Source organism: Gavia stellata, chromosome 4, assembly GCF_030936135.1.
Source record: "Gavia stellata isolate bGavSte3 chromosome 4, bGavSte3.hap2, whole genome shotgun sequence".
Taxonomy (NCBI): Eukaryota; Metazoa; Chordata; class Aves; order Gaviiformes; family Gaviidae; genus Gavia; species Gavia stellata.
The window spans coordinates 60,522,348-60,543,512 of record NC_082597.1 but is presented as its reverse complement, the minus strand read 5'-3'; the positions used below and the strand labels follow the sequence as shown (position 1 = coordinate 60,543,512).

The window sequence follows — 21,165 nt, the reverse complement described above, 5'->3', positions numbered from 1 at the left end:
TTTTGTTGTCTACAACTTTTTAATCAGAGAACACAGAGAAAATGAGCCAGACTCTTCTTGGAAGTGTGTGGTGATAGGACAAAAGTTGGAACATGGGAAATACCGATTAGATATTAGGAAAAAAAAATTACTCTGAAGGTAGTCAAATAAAGAAACAGGTTGCCTGGAAAGGTTGTGGAACCTCCATCCTTGGAGGGGTTCAAGACTCAAATGGACACAGCCCTCAGCAACCGGATCTAATTAGTCCTGTTTTGAGCTAGGGTCTGGATTAGATGATACGATTCTACAATGCTATGATAATTAATTGGATTTTAGAAATCTGTTCTCACTCTTGGCATCCAGTTACAACAGGACAAATTGTGAAATTCTTATGAAGAATAAGGTCTCACTCAATAAACAAAGTTTTGCTAACACTAATGGAGATAAATTGAATAATGCGAGAACTGGTTCCTCAAATTAATAAAATGGGGTGTCTATAATGCTAGCGAAAAGAACCGGTCACTCCTCCTCATTAGGCTGCAACAAGTTTTCTAAAGCATCAATAATGCTGGCAGCTACGCTCACTGTACTAAAAACCAACAAATTCAGTTTGTGAAGAGTGTTTAAGAAGTTTTACTAAAACATTAAAAATAGTGACAAAAAGGCATGCTTCTAATGTTACAGGACCTATGCCCTACAAGCCAACAGAATGAAGACCACATTTTTCTCTTATTATTGTTTAAAAGTAAAGGGACATTAGGAGTGACTGTGAAGGTCCTCATCTCCCTCTTCCTCATGTTTGTAGTGAACATCAGTGGAAATCACCAGATGACCCTGAGGGAAGAAGAACATGTAAAATTACCTTAAATTGCAGATGGACATATTCAGGGTCAGTACTCTGGGACTAGATCCCATGGTAAGCCCCTCAGCAGGGCAGGAGACAAGGGTGGCTTTATGCATCCTGAACTTTAGTTAACTTTAGGGTAGGAATGGGCTCTGATGTAAGTTAACACAGCCCTCCAAAAGGCTGCATAACACTTACCACAGAGACACTCAGGTTGCCTATGAGCTTCCCTAGAGAACGGTCAGAGTAGCGAGGACTCACGCACTCTATGCTCCTAAGCCCTGCTGGGGATAGCAGAGTGGTCAAGCTGTCCCTGTAGTGGCCCCGTGCTGGCATTCCCCAAAGGGCGAGTGGACCCTTTATAAGCTACAACTGCTCAAATCACTGGGGCAGAGGGGTGGAGGGCTCATTTTTGATCCAGAGTTTGGATTTTATATCTAGTGTATAGTTAAAGCTTTACTGTTAGCAACATTTAGAACTACCCAAGACAGGAACACAGAAATGCACAGGCCTGAAAGAGAAGCAGTATTCTTTAACAAGAAATCGGGCTTCTCACCTGATTCACTTTTATTACAGGTCCAGTCAGGGTAGTGTAGGCCAAGTTAAGAAGAGGAAATCCTTTTCCTAGTTTATCTTCAGAAAGGACAAATATAAATACACTTGAATGTAATAATAAAATGCATTTCAGAAGCATCTTTCTCAAGGAACTCAATTTGTTTTTCAATTTCCCTTTAAACAGCCGTCCTTGCGCCTCTCTATTATTCATATTTGCTAAAAAGCAGAAAATCCTGTGAAAAAGTTGCATATAAACCTCTTACAATCTCTCAACTGTCTGACACTGGGATATGATTGCCTTTTCTCCTCTCCAGATATCTGCCCCACAAGATCTGGTTTCTGCTGTTTCCCACTCTGACTTATTCTCCATCTTCCTTTCATTTTCTTCTCTACCTGATCCTCTAATCCTGTTGGTCCCTCTTATTCTCATCCAACGCTACTTCCCTGGATCAAGCCCCAGCTCTATTCCTATTTGCTTTTCCAAATACCTGACTTTTGCATCCCTCCCCTTCATTCTCTTTCCTTTCTCCTCATCAATACCTCACTTCCTCCCTCAGCAGTCTCCTCACCTCTGTTTACCCCATAGGCACCTTCTGTACTCTTTCACCTGCTTCTTTCCACCTTTGCCCCTTTCTTCATCACCCCTCACTCTCTGCATCCCACTGAGCTGGTTTTCTACTTTGTCCTGCCTGTGGCAGCAGGTGAAGCACAAAGGCAGAGGGAGGTCATAAAGTTAGAGATGCTACCCCGAAGCCCCAAGATGCAAGCGTGCTTCTGTGCTTCCCCAGCCTGGGCCATTCTCTGGTCATGGCCTGACTCTGTATCAGGACAAGACTCAAGCATGTCTCAGCTCTGCTGCCACGCTGCATCCAGTGAAAAGGAAACCCAAGCCTAGTGTTTGGAAGGCAGCCAAGACTTGCTCTGTCCCAGCCCCTGATCCAGGTGACTGAGGGACCAGGACTGAAGAAGTCCAGCACAGAGTAGACCTGTCCAGGTGTAGCCAAATGGACAAAAAACCTTCTGTAACACAGTCTTTAAAGCTGGGCACTCCCTTTTAAGGATTCAGTCTTGCTTTCCCACCCAGTGTGCTCAGGAACTGGCCCAAATCCTTACCATTGATTACTGGGATCACTGCACTCCGTAAAGCATAAGACAGAAAATTCTGCACCAGTGATATCTGCTGTGAGGGGGAAAACACATTTGGTGATTATTGCCTGATGCCTATGGGATTGCAGCTTGACAGGGGAGATGGAGGGTTAGAACTGGAGTGACATGCAAAAATATCAGAACAGAGCTTGGCAGAGAAAATCTCAGGTAAAAAAGACCTTTTTTGGTTTAAGTTGCAGCTGAACAATGTAAAATATACATGGCAAAGAGGTGTCCATTTTTCTTACATTAAGTTAAATTGAAGTCTTTTTTTTTTTTTTTTTACTGTATGTTAAGTATCTGGGTTGAACCTTAACTTTAGGAATGAAATTGGTTCAACATCATTTCAGCTGCCAGGACTCAGTTCTCAGAAGTGAACTGTTCTCTGGGTGGCAAGAACTGCCCTGTCCTTGTGCTCTGTCTTATGCCACTGTGATTAGTGTTCTCCTCCCTTCACTTAAAGATGTAGATTGGGCTGAGCTGCTGCAGAGTCACACTGACCATTTCTCAGTCTACAGTGAATGATCTAAGCAGTGGCATGGTGTTCTTTTATTCCCTATTTTTGACTCCCCTTTTTATGATATTTGGTCGAAGTGATTCAAGATAATTCCTGAATCTGAGCTTAAGCCTCACTTTGTATTCACTCCAACTGCTACGTCTACTCAATCCAGCTGTGAATTCAGGCTGGCTGTCAGAAACAGCTAGAAGAGGTGCTAGCCCCATGCCTGCCTTTGTGCTGCTGAATACAGAATTGAGCAGAATCAACTATGATGGCTTGCTAGGTCATGCAGACCCAGGCAGACATTTCTCTTTGTTTCAATTAATGTTACACAGTAATAACTCTATAACATTTGGAGCCTCTGATAAGAAAAAAACCAACAACACTCCAAGAGGTATTTCCTCTTACTGGAAAGAAAAAGAAAAGCAGAGAACATACTATTTCAAAGCAGAAAGAGCAGTGGCAGATTATATCCCCAAGACAGACGAAGAATTGTGCAGCAACAAGTTCAGATGAATTTCCTTTATCTCTGAAGGGCTCAGCTACCTTTCCAAGGCACTGAAACCATCAACTTACCTCAGAGAAGCCAAAAGTGGAGTGCAGCAGGGAGAACTGGAGCCTGAGGAAAAGAAGTAAAAGAAGTAAAAGAAGAGGATTCACTAGAAAGGATGAAGGCACAAGTTATGCACACTTGAAGAGTAATTTGTGGAATTTCATACTGATTTCATGCTGATTCACACATTTAACTTTGCCAAAGACTCTTTGATTCCCAACAGCTTTTAATCAAAACTGGCACAATTACAAATGAGTTCTAGAATCACTGGGATCTTTCTGATACTAATCTCCTCCTACAGTCATATGTAGTCCTGGGCTGTGACTATAAGACTTGGGAAATAAATTTTTTCTGGAATTGCCATTTTCTGCAATGGCTGAAATACACATTCCTCAAATGTTCATTATGATTTGAATAAACTCATATACATTCCTAACCATTATGATTTCCTAACTTTTCCCACTGATGCCTGTAATGCATCCTCAGATCACTGTAAATATAATCCTGGGGAAAACCACCATTTTGAAGAACAGAAGAACACATTCTTGTGTCAAAAGCTCTAAGTGAGTGGCACCATTACTTCTTAAACTTATACTGACAGGCTCTCATCACTCTAAGTCCTCTTTTCCTGTTAAAAATGTCCAGTGACCAAAACTAAGAAAAGGCTGCACGTTTTACTTTAATGAAAACGTAATAGGTTAAAAAATATATACTCTGGAATTCTGCCCCAGTTTTGAGTACAGAGCTAACAAGAAGAAACACTGATGTAGGCTACTTGCCTGGAAGTCTGCGCTTCTACCCACCTGGTGCATTTAGGGAGAAAGGGGCTGTAAACCCAGCCCAGATTGAAGTGTGAATAAAATCTGTTGTAAGACAGCTGAGAACACCTGTAACTGTAGGTAACCACAAAACCAGCAAGATCTAAGCAAAATGTAAAAAGCTCTGAGCTTTGCTTCAAACTACAGACACCTTTCTAGTCTCATTTGTTTGGTGGCATGGTGTCTGCTGTTGCAGTATGTGCTGTGTAGTCTCACTTTTCCCTTCCCCTCATGTGAAGGCATACAGAGAGATAGTTACAGTGGTCCAGAGCAGTGTTTGCACTCTGGCAGTTCTGATTATGATGCTCCGACATGGCATGGCAGCAACTCTTAGAGGGTTTCGAATAAACTACTGAACTTCATTCTCCAACATCAGCACAGACTGAAACAGATGCCTTTAAGATAACCAATAAATTGAACATTGTTATCTCAAAGGTATTTAACCTACAGAAAGGGGTAGTATCATGTTGCATAAGAGACATGATTGTTCCACAATATTATTATATTTCATCTGCAAGATTTAGACCAACCAATCAAAAGTATCTTAGAGCCCCTGTGAGAAAGAGGTAACTAATTTTCTTTTTCTCATAGTGAAACAAGCACTGTCAGGCTGACATAATGAAGTTCCCTTGTGTCCTAATGTTGGGATCGTTAATGTTGCTTTCTGAATTTTCCTTGGTTACCTCTTCAGAAGTAATGAGATAATCAACTTCTGTTTGGTTATTGTCAAATTGGCTCTGGTACTGGCTGTCTGCAGGGAAAAAGAAACAAAAACAGTCTTTTGTGACTGTATACACAGATAGATACTGTCTTAGATACAGGCACAAATGCAATTGCTTTTGCGATTGGAAACACAATGTCTAAACTTTTTATTTGGTCAATATATGTAGATAGTGAAATAATTTGTGAATTTGCTGCTTTCTGCCAGCAATTGAGATTGCGTGAGTGAAGTGATAATACTGCCCTGATTGCCTCCTTATCATTAGGATCATTTAAGTCCTTGCATGGTTGATGTAAAGTGATTCACTTTCAACCTAATGAAAAGATGTTTGGGGACACACTGAACTATTTTATAACAAACAAGTTAGGAAAACTGGGCATCAGATAATCACATTTTTATATACTACAATTTATTCTTGAATAATCACTCAACCTCCCACATGGAAAAAAGGGCTTTCATAAGTAGCTCTCTGCACCTGCCTATTAAATTCTACAATATTCCTGTAGAACAGAGTTTCCTCCCTGTGAAATGCAACAGAACAGTATGCATATTTGTGGCAGACCAGTATATGCTATTTTATGCTGATCTCTATGATTTTCAAAGGATCTGAAAGATTACTGTGTGATTTGTTCTGCCCCAGCACTGAATGTTACCTCCCAGCACTGAATGTTACCTTCTAGCTCATATTACTTACTAAATTCCCTGTGAAGATGTACTGGGTGGTTGAATTTGGCAGAACAGCAAACACTTCTACAGAGCCAGTGATCTGTAGGATGCATCTGTCTGCATTTAAACTGATCGCAGGCGGTGATGTAGCCATCAGCTTCAGCAGCACTGGGCACGCTGTTACGTAACTCAGAGCTATCTGTGGAATTTCAAAAAGGAAAAAAACGTTGCATGCAGAGTTAAGCTTTTCTTAAGCTACAATTTCTGTGGCTGCATCATAATCAGGTGCTATATACCAATCTTCTTGGTAATTAACCTGTATTAAAAATAATTCACTTTAATTACACCAACTGAAATGACAAAATTAGCATTGCATATACTCTCAGTTTCAGAGACCATAAAACAAATGATTAAATTTTAGAGCCACCGATATTGAACATACATAGAGAAATAATTTAAAGGTTGTTCCTGAAAAATGTATTTCAAGAGGAGGGGATTAGCACTGCACATTAAAGAAATGAGGGAAATGAATGATTCTGGTAAAAACAAAAATTAATGACCCTGACAATATAAGAATTTGGAAAAGAGGCAGCCTTCCAAAAAAGCCAATCTTTGGAAAAATAGAGAAACTCCTAGAGGACAAAACTTTAGTTTGCAATGCCACAGATTCCAAATTTCATAATTTTATAGTAAATGTTGCCATATTAGGGATTTTTAAAGCATCTCATAGTATCCTAATTTCTTGCTTCACATTTATAAATTTAGCTACTCATGACTATAACTTCCCATTGTATATAATCTCCAGTAGCCATAAATCAGGTATCTTTGCATAGAGAAGTCAGGCTACCAATAGCAGAGATACCATTACCTTGAACAGGAATAAAAGGAGACTGACCTCACAGATGTCTACCACTTGGTCTTTATAACTGTTTCAGAGACTGAGAGCAAATCCAGCACTTAGAAGGGTAGAGAATGACTAAAGAGTAGTGTGATATAGTTAGGAAGAATATATATGGAGTTATGATGGGGTAGACATATATGTTTGAATCTTGCACTAATCATAAACCAGCTCAATTTCCCTGTCTCCTCCAAACTTTTGCAAATGAGCTAGTAGACAGATAATACCCATAAGAAACATTAGCTAGTGCTCTTTGTTAAAAGGTCTGTACAAGTAAAAGTACCCACCTCAGGAACAAAATCTTTGAATAAGGCGGTATTTAGGTTAAAAGTAGTAGCAAGCTGTAAACAAATGAAATCAATTAGATCATAATATCAGCTTGAAAATTAGGTTTTCCTTGGGAAAAAAAGATATCCTGTTTGCTTTAGTTTTAGGTAATCCACGTTTTGATTTAGTATTTCCTTGCCCCATAATGACTCCTAGGGAACCCACAGTGCTCTGTGGGACAGAACAGAGATTTCTCAAGGACATGTTCCAGAAGCACGTACCAGTGAACAAGCATTATTCTTTGAAAGAACAGACGTGGCATCCTGCTTACTTCCTGCCTTTGGGACTTTCTTAGATGAAATGTACTGAATCTGTCAGAGGCAGGACTCAAAAATCTCATTTGCCCTTTTGCTGCTGACCACTGTGATGATGTTTGTCAGTGACATTTGTGTTACCAATTTTTATAAAGACCCTCTTAGCACTGTTACAGTTAGCAAAACTTCTTGGGAACTCCGACTACTAATGCCAGTGTGGAAACAGCATTTCTGAGAGAAGTCTTGTATGTTCCTCTCCCACAGCTGAAAGCTTAGTTTCCTTGTACCTGCTTCTTGCCTCATTTTGTTGCTCTGTTAAGTCTGAGAGTTTATTCTAGCTCTCAACACAGACAATACATGTGTTGTGGGCCTCTATGCAGCAGACTGTGGCTTCAGTACACTTCCTCCTGTCATGCCCTTTCCTTTCCTTTCCTATGTGGAATCCATACAGAGAAAAGCTTTTTTTCGTTCTTTCTGTCACTCCTTGCACACCAACGCTGTGATGTTCATATCTGTCATTCCTTGCCTAGTGCTGCCAAGAAGTTCAGAGTTAGGTCTGAGGGAGACTTTAACTATTTTAAATGATGACATACAGAATGAATGTCATGAATCCCTCCTACAAGTGGTGTAAGCATGACTCAAATCTGTGTAAAATGGCAAACATGATGTGTTAGTCTCCTCTGCTGACTATCCATACTGCTGATATTTGTAATTCTATTATATGCAAATTATACTCACCTCTTTGGAGATAGTGATGCTAAAGGCCCCTGCTCTGTAGTAAACCAGTGAAGCAGACTTAAGAAAATAACTGGAGACTCCCAGGTATAGCATGGAATCACCCTGGTTTGGGAGAGCGAACGGAGCTGGCACGAAGGGAGGGTCTGTGTGATTTCCTGCTGGATAGACTGTGCCCTGCAAAGACTCATTATCAAGTATTTCTACTTGTAAACATTTGTATCTGTCAGAATGCATTAGCAGGGGTTGAACAGAAAGAATTGTTCCTAATCTGAAGAAAAGCTTGACATTAAAGAAAACCTGAAGTAAGCAAATAAGTTTGTGATATGCCCTGAAAATCAGCAAATTCAGGTCTTTTGGAAAAATACAGCAATCTCAGAGAAAACGTGGCCTCCATCCTTTCAAAGTTTGAATTTGAGCATTCAAGTGAGTATTCTGAACTGCAGGTATGAGACACACAAAAAATCCTCTGGACCACAGTTTTCTTTCTCTTGTGGCAAAGATATATTTGTTAAATTAATTCTAAGGGTGGCATTTCAAGAAAATCTTCAGGCACACCCTAAAAGCACTGGAAGTTGCTTAGGACAGGGACACAAAGGAGCCTTTTATACCACCTAACTCTTAGCTCTGGTCCAGTGGCCAGTCCTCCAAGACCTAGTTTGGGTGCTGCACAGGTGTGGGACCTTGGTTCAGTTATACTAAGAAAATAATTCTTAAAATGTGAGAAGGTATGTGTGCTCAGGCCATGCAAGACAAAAAAAGTAAAGAACAGACAGTAAGTAGTGTAATTACTGACACTGTAATGGTTAGTAGCTGAAAGATTCAACAGGAAAAATACTGACATGGAAAGGTATGAAACCCTAAGAAGAAAGTTGAGAGCTGGAAGACGGCAACTCATAACGATCAAGAATCAGCCTGTTCCAAGGAACACTGAAGACCGGTAACTTCTTTAAGTGATTAATAACTGACTTACAAAGACTCATCTGGTATCCCATCAGGGTATCAGCATGTTAAAGCTTAGCCTGTTAGTTCTATAGTAGCTGACAAATAATTGCTTAGTACTTTTAAGCTATGTATATCCTGCTTGCAGAGTGTTTTTTGTGGCTGGTAAAAGTTGCTTGAACAAAATAACCATGAGGGAGAGTTTCAACCACAGCTCTAGCACACCCTTCTTAACTGAAGTCAGTTCTGAGAGCCATGGGGATGCTCTGAATTACAAGGACTGTTGAAGCTGCTGGAAAAGCTGGGGGTTGCTGAGGTATCTCTTGCCAACAAAGGTGAAAAATAGGTAAGAAAGGAATTGCTATGTGCTGCTCAAGGACTGTCTGTGAGAAGTCTCTTTTTTTGGGTGTGACCTGTACATATACAAGATGCTGAGTCTTCTCAAAACAAATGCTTTTGATTGCAATCACATCGGTAGCCATCACGGATTATGTATCACCAGTAACAGGTGAAGACCAAGCAGCAGAGGAAGAGCTGTGTATCTAAAGAACTGTTACGCTTTTAAACTTTTATGCTGTTTATAAAGCACCTCTGAAGGGTTTCAACTCGGAAATAATTTAATTCTAAATAATAGCTTTGGTTAATTAACAAATGCAGTTATTTTATTAAATAAACAATCGTATCTGGTTTCCAAAATAGCTCTTGACCAAAATGTCCAAATGTCTTATTGCTTTTCTAATTAAATATTGGAGAGGCTGAGTAAGACTGTAGTGAAAGAAAATGAATCAACACAAAAGAGAATCAGAAAAGTCTTAGAAAGCACACTGATATTAAAGACAAATTACCTTCAAATCCAAGTTAATGTGTGATTTGAAGACTGCTGGAGAACTAACTAGGGAATAGTCTATTTGTGCAAAGGCATCAATCTGGTTTAAGACTAGAAGAATGATGGACAAAAACAAAACAGCCGTTATTACAAAAACACATCACAAACAGTTACTGTTTAGTTAAAGGCAAAGCTATTATAGAAGTGATGAATCTGAAGAAGAAGAATGGTGGGAGAAGAAAAAAGAAAAATTGTCATAAGGGAAAAAGTGAGTAGTCTCTCTGGAAAAGTCACCAATTCCTCCTGGTTTAGGCCTTGTTCTCCTGTTGTTCACAACTGAATACACTCCTCAGAAATCTCTGCCATGCAGTGAAAGAAGGAGTATTGAGGGCAGAGTCCCCTTTTTTGTTATGTGTTTGCACAAGAGAACTAAACTCTCCTATATGATTAGTGAAATACTGGTAAATACTACTAAATAGTGTTGAGTATTTGCAAAAATATTTCCAAATATTTCCAATATTTCAAAAATTTCAGAAAAAAACTTTGGAAGATGAAGATGACATTAGCACATTTTTACACATATCAATATTGAAGACAAGGGATGTTTGTTCACAACAATAAAGGGCACTTTATTAGACATTATGACTGAAGACTTTTTCTGAAAGGTACTCGCATGCAACTTCAGTCTGATTGTTATTTTTGATTGGACTGTAAGGGCTGTTCACACTGTATAAAAATCAGATGGGTTTAAAGAGAAATGGTGAATTCACACAGAGATTATGAACTCCTCAATATGACAGCACAGCTTAGAATGCCCTTGAGCCTGAAGTGTTTAGGTATGTGCTGCATAAGAAAATGTTCCTAATGACCATGATTTTTAGTAATATTTGCCACTGCTTGGCACATGGCAGGTATAGGCCATTTTAGGAAAAATAAAAGTCTACTTACTCTGCTTCTGAACAGCAGAGCAGATAAAAGAAATATTCACAATGCAAAGTGAAGAGTGGGAACAAACCCTCTGACCTGAATTACATGACATAGGTGAATTAAATGAATTTGAATTGGCGAAAACTACAAATAGTCTTAGTCTTGGAAAACAACAACAACAAAAAAAAAAAGCAAAAAAAAAAGAAAAGCTGTGGGATTTAATATAGAAGTGAAAAGTCTTATATATATATTCTTTTTGGACACAAATATCTATTGTCTTCATGTCTCTGCAAGTGTGACACAGGAATTGTTACTGGTGTGAAGAGAAGCTTAGTGTGACACTGTCGTCCTGCAGCATCTTGTTATGTCACTGAACTTAAGTTCAAAACAAGATGTGCTAAGTTTATAAGATCTTACAGGGATGTTTGCTAGCTCTTTAGCGGATTACTGCTAACTCAGGTTTTCTTATGTCCCCAGTACCAAGAGCATAAAGGATCGGCATGAAAATGTTTATCTCAAAAATCTAAGGAAATAACACAGGCCAGCTACAACAGACGGAAAGATTACAGGTGACCTGCTATGACACAGAAGAAATCCGAATATTGTATATAAGGTGCACGCAAGAGATTTCTAGGGTGGACTCTGGAATAGGTTAAGGTACAGAACAATGGCTGTATTTTTCTTCCTTCACTTTTTTTGTACCATGAACACAGGAATGGTTTGGCATCTAATAAAAAAGGCTACAATTTGAGCACTATGAAAATTACTTAACAAAAAGCTGTTATCAACAACTCACCCTGATGCTTTCTTAGCTGTGCATCCATCATTTGGATTTTGTATTTGATATTTAGGCATAGCTATACAAAAAGAGAGACAAGTCAGTAACGTAAGGGCTGTATTTCAACCCCTCCCTTCACTAGCTGAAACCATCTTTGCAAACTTACATTTTTATCCAGTTTGGTGTGAATGGGCTTCTCAAGATAAGCAGATACAAAGCTGTAGATCCAGCTGGAAGAAAGGAAATGAACACAATTACTTTTTACCATGGGTTGAAATCTTTGAAATATAAAATCTGGCAGACTGAGACGCAATATCATTTATATTAATGAGATGATTACAGTGATATTAGTGGACTGTGCAGTTGACTTTTTATTAATTTGTGAGTCTCGGACAAATGCTAGAGGTTCTCAGTTTCATAAGAGCTATTTAGAAGGCAATCTGCAAAGTAGTGAATGTTCACGTTCACGTGTTGATAAACAATATGCAATTAGCCACATTTTGTCTTTGAGTAAGACAAAAAAAATTTATAGAAAATCAAAATGAGGAGAACTACAAGCATAGTTACATATTCTCTTTTGAAAGTTTTATTGTGAAATGGTAGGTCAGCTTGTCAAAAGGCATAATCAGTCTAGACCACCTTCACTTCTGCAAACCTCCATTTGCAATCTTGTATTCTTTAATATGCCAAATGGCTTTTTTTTCATATGTAGTATGTTTAGTCAGCTCCTTTGCTGGCACATGCACAAAGAAGTGTACATTAACCGCACTTCACACACTCAGCAAAGGAGCCTGGTTTTGAAAACAGACCTTTAAAAATCTATTTTCACAGCCTTCAATAGTTAGTCATATCCTGTAACCGGATCCCTAAAAGTCAAAATTTGAAAAGTGGCCCTTATGCTACAAACCCTGCTAGTTCTCACAGAGTAATTAGAAAATCTACTGTACATACCTAGATCCTCCATTTAACTTGACTTTTACACTATTAATGCTCAGCTGGCAATTGTGAAGCAACATGGACAAGCGGCCTGTGCCATCTCTTGAAACTCTGAAGATAACTGCAATAAACAGTCCTGAGATAGAGACAGTAATTCCTCCTTGGTCTTTGCTGCTCAGAGAAAAAGAACAAACTCAGTCAAGGAAACATCTGCTTTAAGGGAACAATTTAAGAAACTACCTGTAAATCAAGTTTGAAACGACTTTTTGCTTCTATCATCTAGAATGAAGAATGGGTTTTCTAGGGATTAAAGTAGATTAGGGACATGCATGGTATTCATAAACAGATTATATGCATGAGTTTCCAGCATATGAATTTTCCAGTGCTGTGCAGGATTTGACAAGTTTGCAAAAATGTGACAATTTCACAGCAACACAAGACATTCCAGTCTTTCACGACAGATCACCCTGAAGGCCTCTGGGACGGCAGCAGCAGAAGCCCGTTAGCTAGTAAATATATAACCCAGAGGTTCTCAACTTTGCAATTGTTCCACTTTCCTCTTTCCTGTAATGATATTCAGTAACCCTTTAAAATGTATACAGTCCTCCATTCTTTGTCCTGTCCCAAACCCATTCATTCTGTCTCCTTTCTGTAAAAAACCTTCTAAGACCCCAACAAAAATATCCTTATACCTAAATTCCAGCAAACTTAGGTATTAGGACTATGGTTAGGAGTTGTAGAAGCTGTAGACCAACAAAGCAGAATACAGAGAGCTGAATGGACGTTAGAATAGCCTTATAAATAGCTCATTTACCATAACAGAACTGGCACCAAAAGCATCACTTTTCACCCCTTCATCCCGATCACTCAGGTTTTCTTTTCCCAGGCATTACTACAGTGGCTGCACCATACTATGGGAAAAGAGCCCAGCCCAATATGAAGCTCAAACCATGAGTCTCTCAGCTTTCCTCTTTATTTTTCATGCTAAGCAAAAATCGTGGGGAAAGAGGTTGTAATCCCACAAGATTAATCTTAACCCAGCCTCAAACCACAGACTACCCCTGACTAAACCAGTGAGTAGTATTGCCGGTCATAAAGTCCCTCCTACCACAACCACCATTTTCAACCGCACCTTTCAGTCCGTATATGTGCATTAAGTGGCTATCTGGAGGAAGCACCACTCTGCAGACCCTCATTTTCCAGTCCCTAACCAAACCCCCATCCCACAAGCCATTAGGAAAAACATTTTCCCAAAGAGGGTTGTGCAGCATTGGGACACGTTACTTGGAGAGGTTGTGGCATCACCATCCTTGCCTAAACACCACCACTAGACAGCTGACCTGATCTAGTCTGGTGACTGCTCTGTTTTGAGCAGGAAGCTGGACAAAATGACTTCCAGAGATCCTTCCAACCTAGGTTTACCCATACTTCAGTGACAGGGACCACTGTAAAAAGATGTCAGCCCTCCTCCTCCCTTTTTGGACTGCCTGGGAGATGGGGAGAAGCCCAGCTACTTAGGTTCTCTGTTTCTGCATCCTTATATCTGCTCTTCTTCAGAAGGAATCCTGATTCACTAAGGCAGGGTCTTAGCTCCAGGCCTGCAGGAGCAAAGGGACTGCCAGGAGATTTTATGACTGGCAGAGTGCTCTGGGACATAGTGGAGAGGAGGGCTACAGTGAGAGCTGGAAATGCAGGGATAACACTGTCACAACTAAAACATATAGTAAGACCCATCTCACTGACCCTGGAAACAGCCCAGGAGGGGTGGATTGTCAATGGTCTCCCTTGGAAAGCTCATTTTCAGCTGGCCCCTCTTAGTCTGCTATGCTGAAAGCAACATGTAGGACTAGGGAACAGAGGGGATGAAGAGTAGGGCGTGTTCTGGATCTGTCTAAACCTATAGCCTATATTCACAAAACCTCATATTGAACAGAGCAGCACAGATTGTTCCTTCTGCCCCTCAAAAAGGCAAGAAAAACCCTTCGGCCCCTAAACTCCACCAAAGCTGGCTTTGACCACCTTCACCACAATCTGTTCCACCAAATCTTGCATACCAGTTCCCTGCCTCCCTTGCTGTCTGTGAAGTCGTTGGAGTTTTATACATCTGGGGTCTCTCTAGATTATGCCCAGGTCCTTATCCTTCAGCAATGGGCAGAGGTGGCTTCATGTTTGGGAAAAGCTGATTTGCCCTGCTGAACACAGTGTCCTTTTCCTCACAATACTGGTATGACAGAACGAACAACAGACAGGTTTGGGCACAGTGACAGCAGTTTCCAGTCACCAGTACTGAGACTGAATGCAGAACTGCATGTCCATACTCCTTTGAAATCAGGACATGCTGTGAAACTTGCAGCCTGGTGATCCAGCTTGATGTACTATCTGGCTCGCAACCAAAGCAATACCTACTGCTGTTACCAGTTACTCCATTAACCCAAAATGTAGAGATTAGCACAAGCAAACTTTTCTGATATCCCAGAAATTTTAGCCCTCCCCCTGCCCTCAAGAAAATCTAGAATATTATATTAAAATTCTATAGCAAAAATGCTGAGATAAAAAAGTGGAAAAATCAGTATGCAATCATGTCATTAAAGACAATCTCATACTGCACAGGCTCATGAAACTAAGTCAGTTTTCCATAGTGATCCGAATTCTGGAGTTCCTGAAGTTCTGAATGTTTGGCATTGTAACAGTGCCCTTCCTTTAACAGAGGCACTTTGGAAGACAATAGACACTGTACCAGCAAATAGATAATTAACTATAGAGTCAACCTTCCAGTTATACTGGACAAAGAAAGTAACAAATGTGGCCATTGCAAACTCTATGGTCCTGAATATTCATGTAATATCATGTAATATACAGTCTGGACAAATTGAGCATGTCAACAGATGTCTGACCTGTAATTCCCGAAGAGATAACCTGTGGGGTAGAATAATTAAAAAAAAGGAAAAAAAGCATTAGTTGGCAGGGGATGTTTCCTTCTTAAGAAGTTTATTCAATTAGATTGTTGTTAAATCATAAAGCATATCTGACCTGAAAAATAATAATTACCAACTAGATTTCTAAATTTCATTTGCAATCCTTCTCCCAGAACTGTCCCCCGCACGTGCCTCACACTGTACAATACTTACAGCAGCCACGTGTTCATTCTCCAATCTGCACTGATCATAGCAGAAGCATGTGCCACTGACAGACTAATGCCAGTGCCAGGAATAAAGGAAGCTGAAGTTTCTGGGAAATCTACAGCATTAATTCTGAGCCTATAGAATACAGAAAGGGGGATATTAGACTGCATGTCAAAAGAGCAAAAAGGACTTTGGATCACTGAAAACCCTTCTGCTCTAAAAGGCAAAGTCTATGCTTTGGTAAAAGAATTTCTCAGAAATGACTGACCCTTGTATATTTTAGGAAAGACGGACACCTGTACCATTACACTTAGTAGCATCCTTGGAAAAAGAATCCTTGATATCTGCCCAGGGAGAAAAGGATGCCTGGCCAAAACGAAAACCTCCCCTTGGGAGAAAAACAAACTCCTTAAAGTGAAATATGCTTGCTGGGGGAAAATAAGTCTGTGTGTTAAACCCAGATGCTACACCTATAAATAAATCCAGGTTGTCTGAATGCTAGCATTTGCTGAAGAACATAAAAGTTTCTGTTTCCCCATTCTGTATCCCATCCCTTGCCTCAGCAAAGGGCTCTGGAGAGGATCCATTTTTCTAAACAAAATCTTACTTGAAGATTTCCCTGCCAAAACAAATGTTTCTGATACTCAAGGATATTGTCTTGCTGATGGGTGTGTTGAATTGAGCTGAACATTGTAAAGATATCAGCTGTAATCTTATCATATAGTACATGTTCCTCATTGTTTCCTGATATCTGGCAGAGATCTCTGAAACAACTGCCTTTAATCTACTTTCCCCAGGGCAGAAGGCATGGGCTCCTTTTAGTTAAAATGACCATGATTTTCCAGTAACATCTTGGGCAGCAGTAAGGCTGCCTTTAGTAATCTTGTTTGCAGTGAGCTAAAATCAGATTATCCACTGGGAAGATGGCCAATTTCAAGAACTATGGTTGGGAGAATGAATTGGGGTTTTGAAGATCATATAATAATTTAGGTTGGAATGGGACCTCATGAGATTTTCTGGTTCAATCCCCTACTCAAAGCTGGGCCCTGCCCACTCGAGTCTTGAACACCTCCAAGGATGGAGATTTCCCACCCTCTTGTTCTGGTGCTCCCTAGCATTTTTTCCTAACTTGTAATTGGAACTTTTCTTGTAACTTATATCTGTTGCCCATGATCCTTTCACTGTGTAGCTCCAGGAAGAATCTGGCTCCATATTCTCTATAATCACCACCCAGCAGACAGTGGAAAACATGCAGTAGGACACACACACCTCCACCCCCATAGTCTCTTCTTCTCCAGACTGTCCAAACACAGCTCTCAGATGTGCAGGGATTAAGGTTGCAAGGATGGTATAATACAATGAAGTCTGCTGGAAAGCAGGCTATTAGGAAAATACTAGGTATAGATACAGGATGCAGGCCCTATCCAGCAGAAAGTACATAAAGTCTCCCAGATTGGTATTTCTTGCTCTGGGTAGTTTGTAAGGAAAAAGAAGTAAAATGCTACTGAGCAGCAGAGCTTGGCTTGACAGTAATATTAAAAGACCATAAGTTTCTGTTTTTCTGTTTATAGACCATTGGAAAAGCTTTAACTGGAAGATGGGATTGAAGGCTGTAGAAAAACCTTTTATATTAGTCTCCTTATTTGGAGAAATTGTTGTAAACTTTATAAACCTGTTTTTCTACTGGCTGCTCCTGGTACAATGACTCCTCAGCAGACAATAGGTATCGAGCCCTATCCAATCAAAATGCTGATTTACCATTGTAAATCCATCCAAAAGTTTCTGTAAAAGTCATCTTTCTGACACGTCAGCCCAGATACACCGTCGCCCTGCACACATTTTCATCCTCTCCCTTTGTCAGGTTTTTCTCATCAAACACAAACAAATTACTTTCACTGCTACAGGTCCTTCATAGTGGCAGACTGTTAATAACACCAATTCTTCCCTCTTTCCCACCCATTTTCCCTGCTGTGTCATAGCAATGCTTATACCTGCCTTGCCCCAAACTCTGAGACAAACCAACGAAAAAAACAGCCAAGGTGCTCCTTCAGAAGCTTTCTAAAGCTCATCTCTGAGTGTGGTAGAAAGAAGTACTTATAAAACAAATCAGTGTTTGGGCAGTGGGAGCAGAGTTAGACGAACCATTAAAATTTTACACTGAACAAAAAAAAAATGGCTGCATAATTATTACTATGCAATAACAATACAATAAGATGTTTCATCCTAAAACTTTGAAATATATTTCCTTTACTTACCTTGAAATTACATAATTGACCTTAACAGCTGAGAAACTCTCCTGCCCACTCCAGCTTGGGAAGGTCTCTTTTAATACTGCTTGCTTCAGGAGCTCCATCCCAATCCTCCTGCCTACAAGGGGACAGAGGAAAGCACATGCCTTGCAGATTGGATTCAGGCACCCAAAGGTCCAGATATACTGCCAAATAATTTAATCACTTTAAACATAGTTCATAAAACCTCTGATTCTTAAACCCTTACCTAGACCTCCTTCCAACTACTTATACACCCATTTATAACCTCTATTAGCCTCACAAACAAATCATTTAACCAAGATCATCTCGTCCCTGAGTTGTATTTTATATTCTAGAACTCTTGTCAGGTTTCTGAAACCGTTATACTTTCTTCACTTCACTGACAATGTGGAAAGCCTTGGGAAACACTTGGTCATCACCTTTACCTCAGATTGTCTCATACCTGTCGAATGAAAAAGCCAGTTAAGAAGTAGCAAGATGACTTCTATATGTAGCGTTTACTTACAGAAAAAGTGCGATATATGCATCTGAAGTGCTGGTATGTCAAATGTGGAACTTTCTGGATTGTTGCTCATATACAGGAAGTTGTTTGAGGTTTAAAGACAATCCTTTTAAATTTTTTCTTCCTGCTTCTTTCAGAGTACATACATTTTGCCACTGCACCTTATCCATTACAACATGGTGCAGATGTCTGACTTATTTCCTTACCTTCTCTCCTTGCTTTAAGGAATACCTACTTTCCTGAATACTTCAATGCTACTTGTGCATTAATAATACACGCAGACCCTATCATCAGCAAACAGAACATCTTTAAATGCCAAATTCCTTGCGTCTTCCTTCTCCTTGCTCATCTTTGATGAAGACACTGCTAAAACTTTGATACTGAATGACGTCCTGCTTTCAGATATTTTTGGCATGAGTTTCTTTAGCTTTTGGCCTCACAGTTGCTGAATACAAAATATCTATTTTTTTCTCCCCCAGACTTTGGTGTATTAAAAAAGCAAAGAATTGAAATCAATGATAACTCAACACTGGAATACCTTTTTATAAGATGCATCTTTTATGAAGGCGAGGTAAGTTATGATTCCCTGGGAATTCCTGCCTCCAAAGCAAAATACGGTCTCTGACTGAAATAACTTAAAGCTCTCATATGACCATCAGTGAAGGCAACCAGTGATCGCAGGTGGAATTTCTCTCAAGGTTCTTGCAGCAGGCAAGGGGCGTGCAGGCAGGATCTGTTGCCTCAGCCTTCAAATCTCATATTAAGGGAAAAGACATGACAGGCACCATGCTCTTCAAATACAAGAAATACCTTTGGAGGCGCACTGTTAATGTCTGTTCTTACTACTAATGCAGGGCTGTACAAACTTAGTCTGTTCGTTCAGCACTTGAAGGCCATGTTGAATGTCACAAAAACTGCTGGGCTCACAGTAAGAAATACCAGGCTGAATTCTCATTTCTAAAGGCTTGAGAGATCCTTAGGGAGCGATTTTTCCTGTGTGTCATAAAAAGATGTGGAGATCAGTTCTGTTTTGGGTGACTGATGTTTGCCCTGCACTTCTCAACTCCGCAAAAGCCTTTAAAACAATGCTTATACAGAGAAATAAGTGGACCTGATCCTTGCTTTCATCTCAAAGGCATAAACCCAGAGCTTCTACTTTTCATCTCACAAGTCCATTGTTTACCTGTCAGCATGTACAGTACATAAATGATGATTAATCCTCAGCATAACCCAGCCTTTGTTGAATTTGTGCCTTGTTAACCTTTATTATTAATATTAATTCTGTAAACAATTGAAACGATACTGTATGCCCTCCACACCCATGGAGTAAGTCTTAGGTAAGAGACAGTGAAAGTTAGCATGAATAGAAAGAGTAAGGAAAATATATTGAGGAAATTGCTGATATTCTGTTAAGGGACAGAATTATGGCAGACAGTTACTAGAGTTTTTTTTTGAAGGAATGGCACATGCAGATGCTATCCCACGCCAAATGGAGGAATGAGAGTAAAGGCGTGCAGCTACGTGGCTGTTCCAAAATTGTAAGCTTTTTTCCCAATTATGCCCTATTATCTTCAATTATATATTGCATTTTCAATCAGGTTTTTGACACTTTTAAAAAAGAAGCAATTATATGACCATCTCATTCTGGTTCTAGGAAAGTAGATGGATATGAGGAATGTAGTAGAAACACTGCTGGACTGTAGGAGAATGCAATCACCAATGCAAGGATAAATTCACACCTGGGGTGCACAAAAAGGAAGGAAATAAGTGAGAGAAGAGACAAAGGGTGTTCCTGGTGTGAGGTGACAAAAGGAATTTATTCTATTTCAATATTTAAGGAGCTTATTTTCTACATTGCACCTTTATAAGGAACTATATTCTGTGCATAGAATATTTATCATAAATTAACTTCTGGCAATGTTAGACATACCGTAGTCCAGCCCCTTCTGAGTAATCCTCACTTTAAGACCAGGGTTAGCCTCAAGCCTCAAGGACAGCCAACACAGCAGGAAAGAATACCATGTCTTTAGCATCTTCTCACCTTTGTCACAGGGACCTGTTAACAACATTTATGATGCAAACGTGATCATAAATGATGCATACCATGAGTTGCAAAAAATCTGTATCCATCACTTCCCTCAGTGAAACTGGGACAAGGCTGGATAGTCAAGAGAGGTTTAGCCAATGATTTTACTGCATGAAGCAGTCAGTGTGGGAGCAGACACAGATTTCTGATTACTTGGATAGCACTTTGGCAGGCAGTAGCTGTTGGTGAGACTGAATGGTTCTGCTCGACTACTCTATGCTTTCCCCACACCCATTCTTGGCTGGTTTATTTTACCATCTGTCCTACCTCCTGCAGAGTGAACATGACAGAGCAATCCCAGCCAAGGAGGAGCAGGTCTCTCCTCCTATAGAACAACACCCTTTTTATATACACACCCACTAGGATATACTGGATTTGTGAGTCCAAAAGTTTTTCAACTAAATCATCTGGTCTAATAAAATACAGTAGGCCTCCCTATAAAACTTGCATGCCTGTTACACACAAACCTCTGACTTAATCCGAATGCTGATACATGAGATCGACTAAATCAGGTCACATGGGAAGGGAATGCAAAGGTAAATTCAAAGCGAACGTGAGAATTACCTGGTGATCACACAGGAATAGAGAATGGTGTCCTGGCATAAGCCTGCAGCGCAGTGTCTTTGAGTGCGAAGTGAGACTGTAAGCCACTGCATGGGGGGACATAACCACATGAAAGATTCACAAAAGCTGTGACGAATTATTTCTTTCTGTTACATTTTCCTAGTAAAAAAGTAAGGTTTCTTTGTTCAAAATTCTTGCATTCATCCTGATTTTCACT

At 39.9% G+C, this 21,165-nt stretch overlaps 1 protein-coding gene across 1 annotated transcript; it reads right to left on the bottom strand.

Annotated features, from left to right (window-relative positions):
• Positions 1-735: 735 nt before the first annotated feature.
• LOC132316913 (BPI fold-containing family C protein-like) lies at positions 736-20,388 on the bottom strand. The gene is given in 15 exon segments (XM_059816706.1): positions 736-813; positions 1,380-1,456; positions 2,492-2,558; positions 3,600-3,642; positions 5,078-5,145; positions 5,810-5,980; positions 6,967-7,020; positions 7,999-8,172; positions 9,783-9,874; positions 11,487-11,547; positions 11,635-11,698; positions 12,420-12,575; positions 15,533-15,661; positions 17,782-17,893; positions 20,229-20,388. Coding segments are annotated over 15 exon segments (1,506 nt in total).
• Positions 20,389-21,165: the final 777 nt, after the last annotated feature.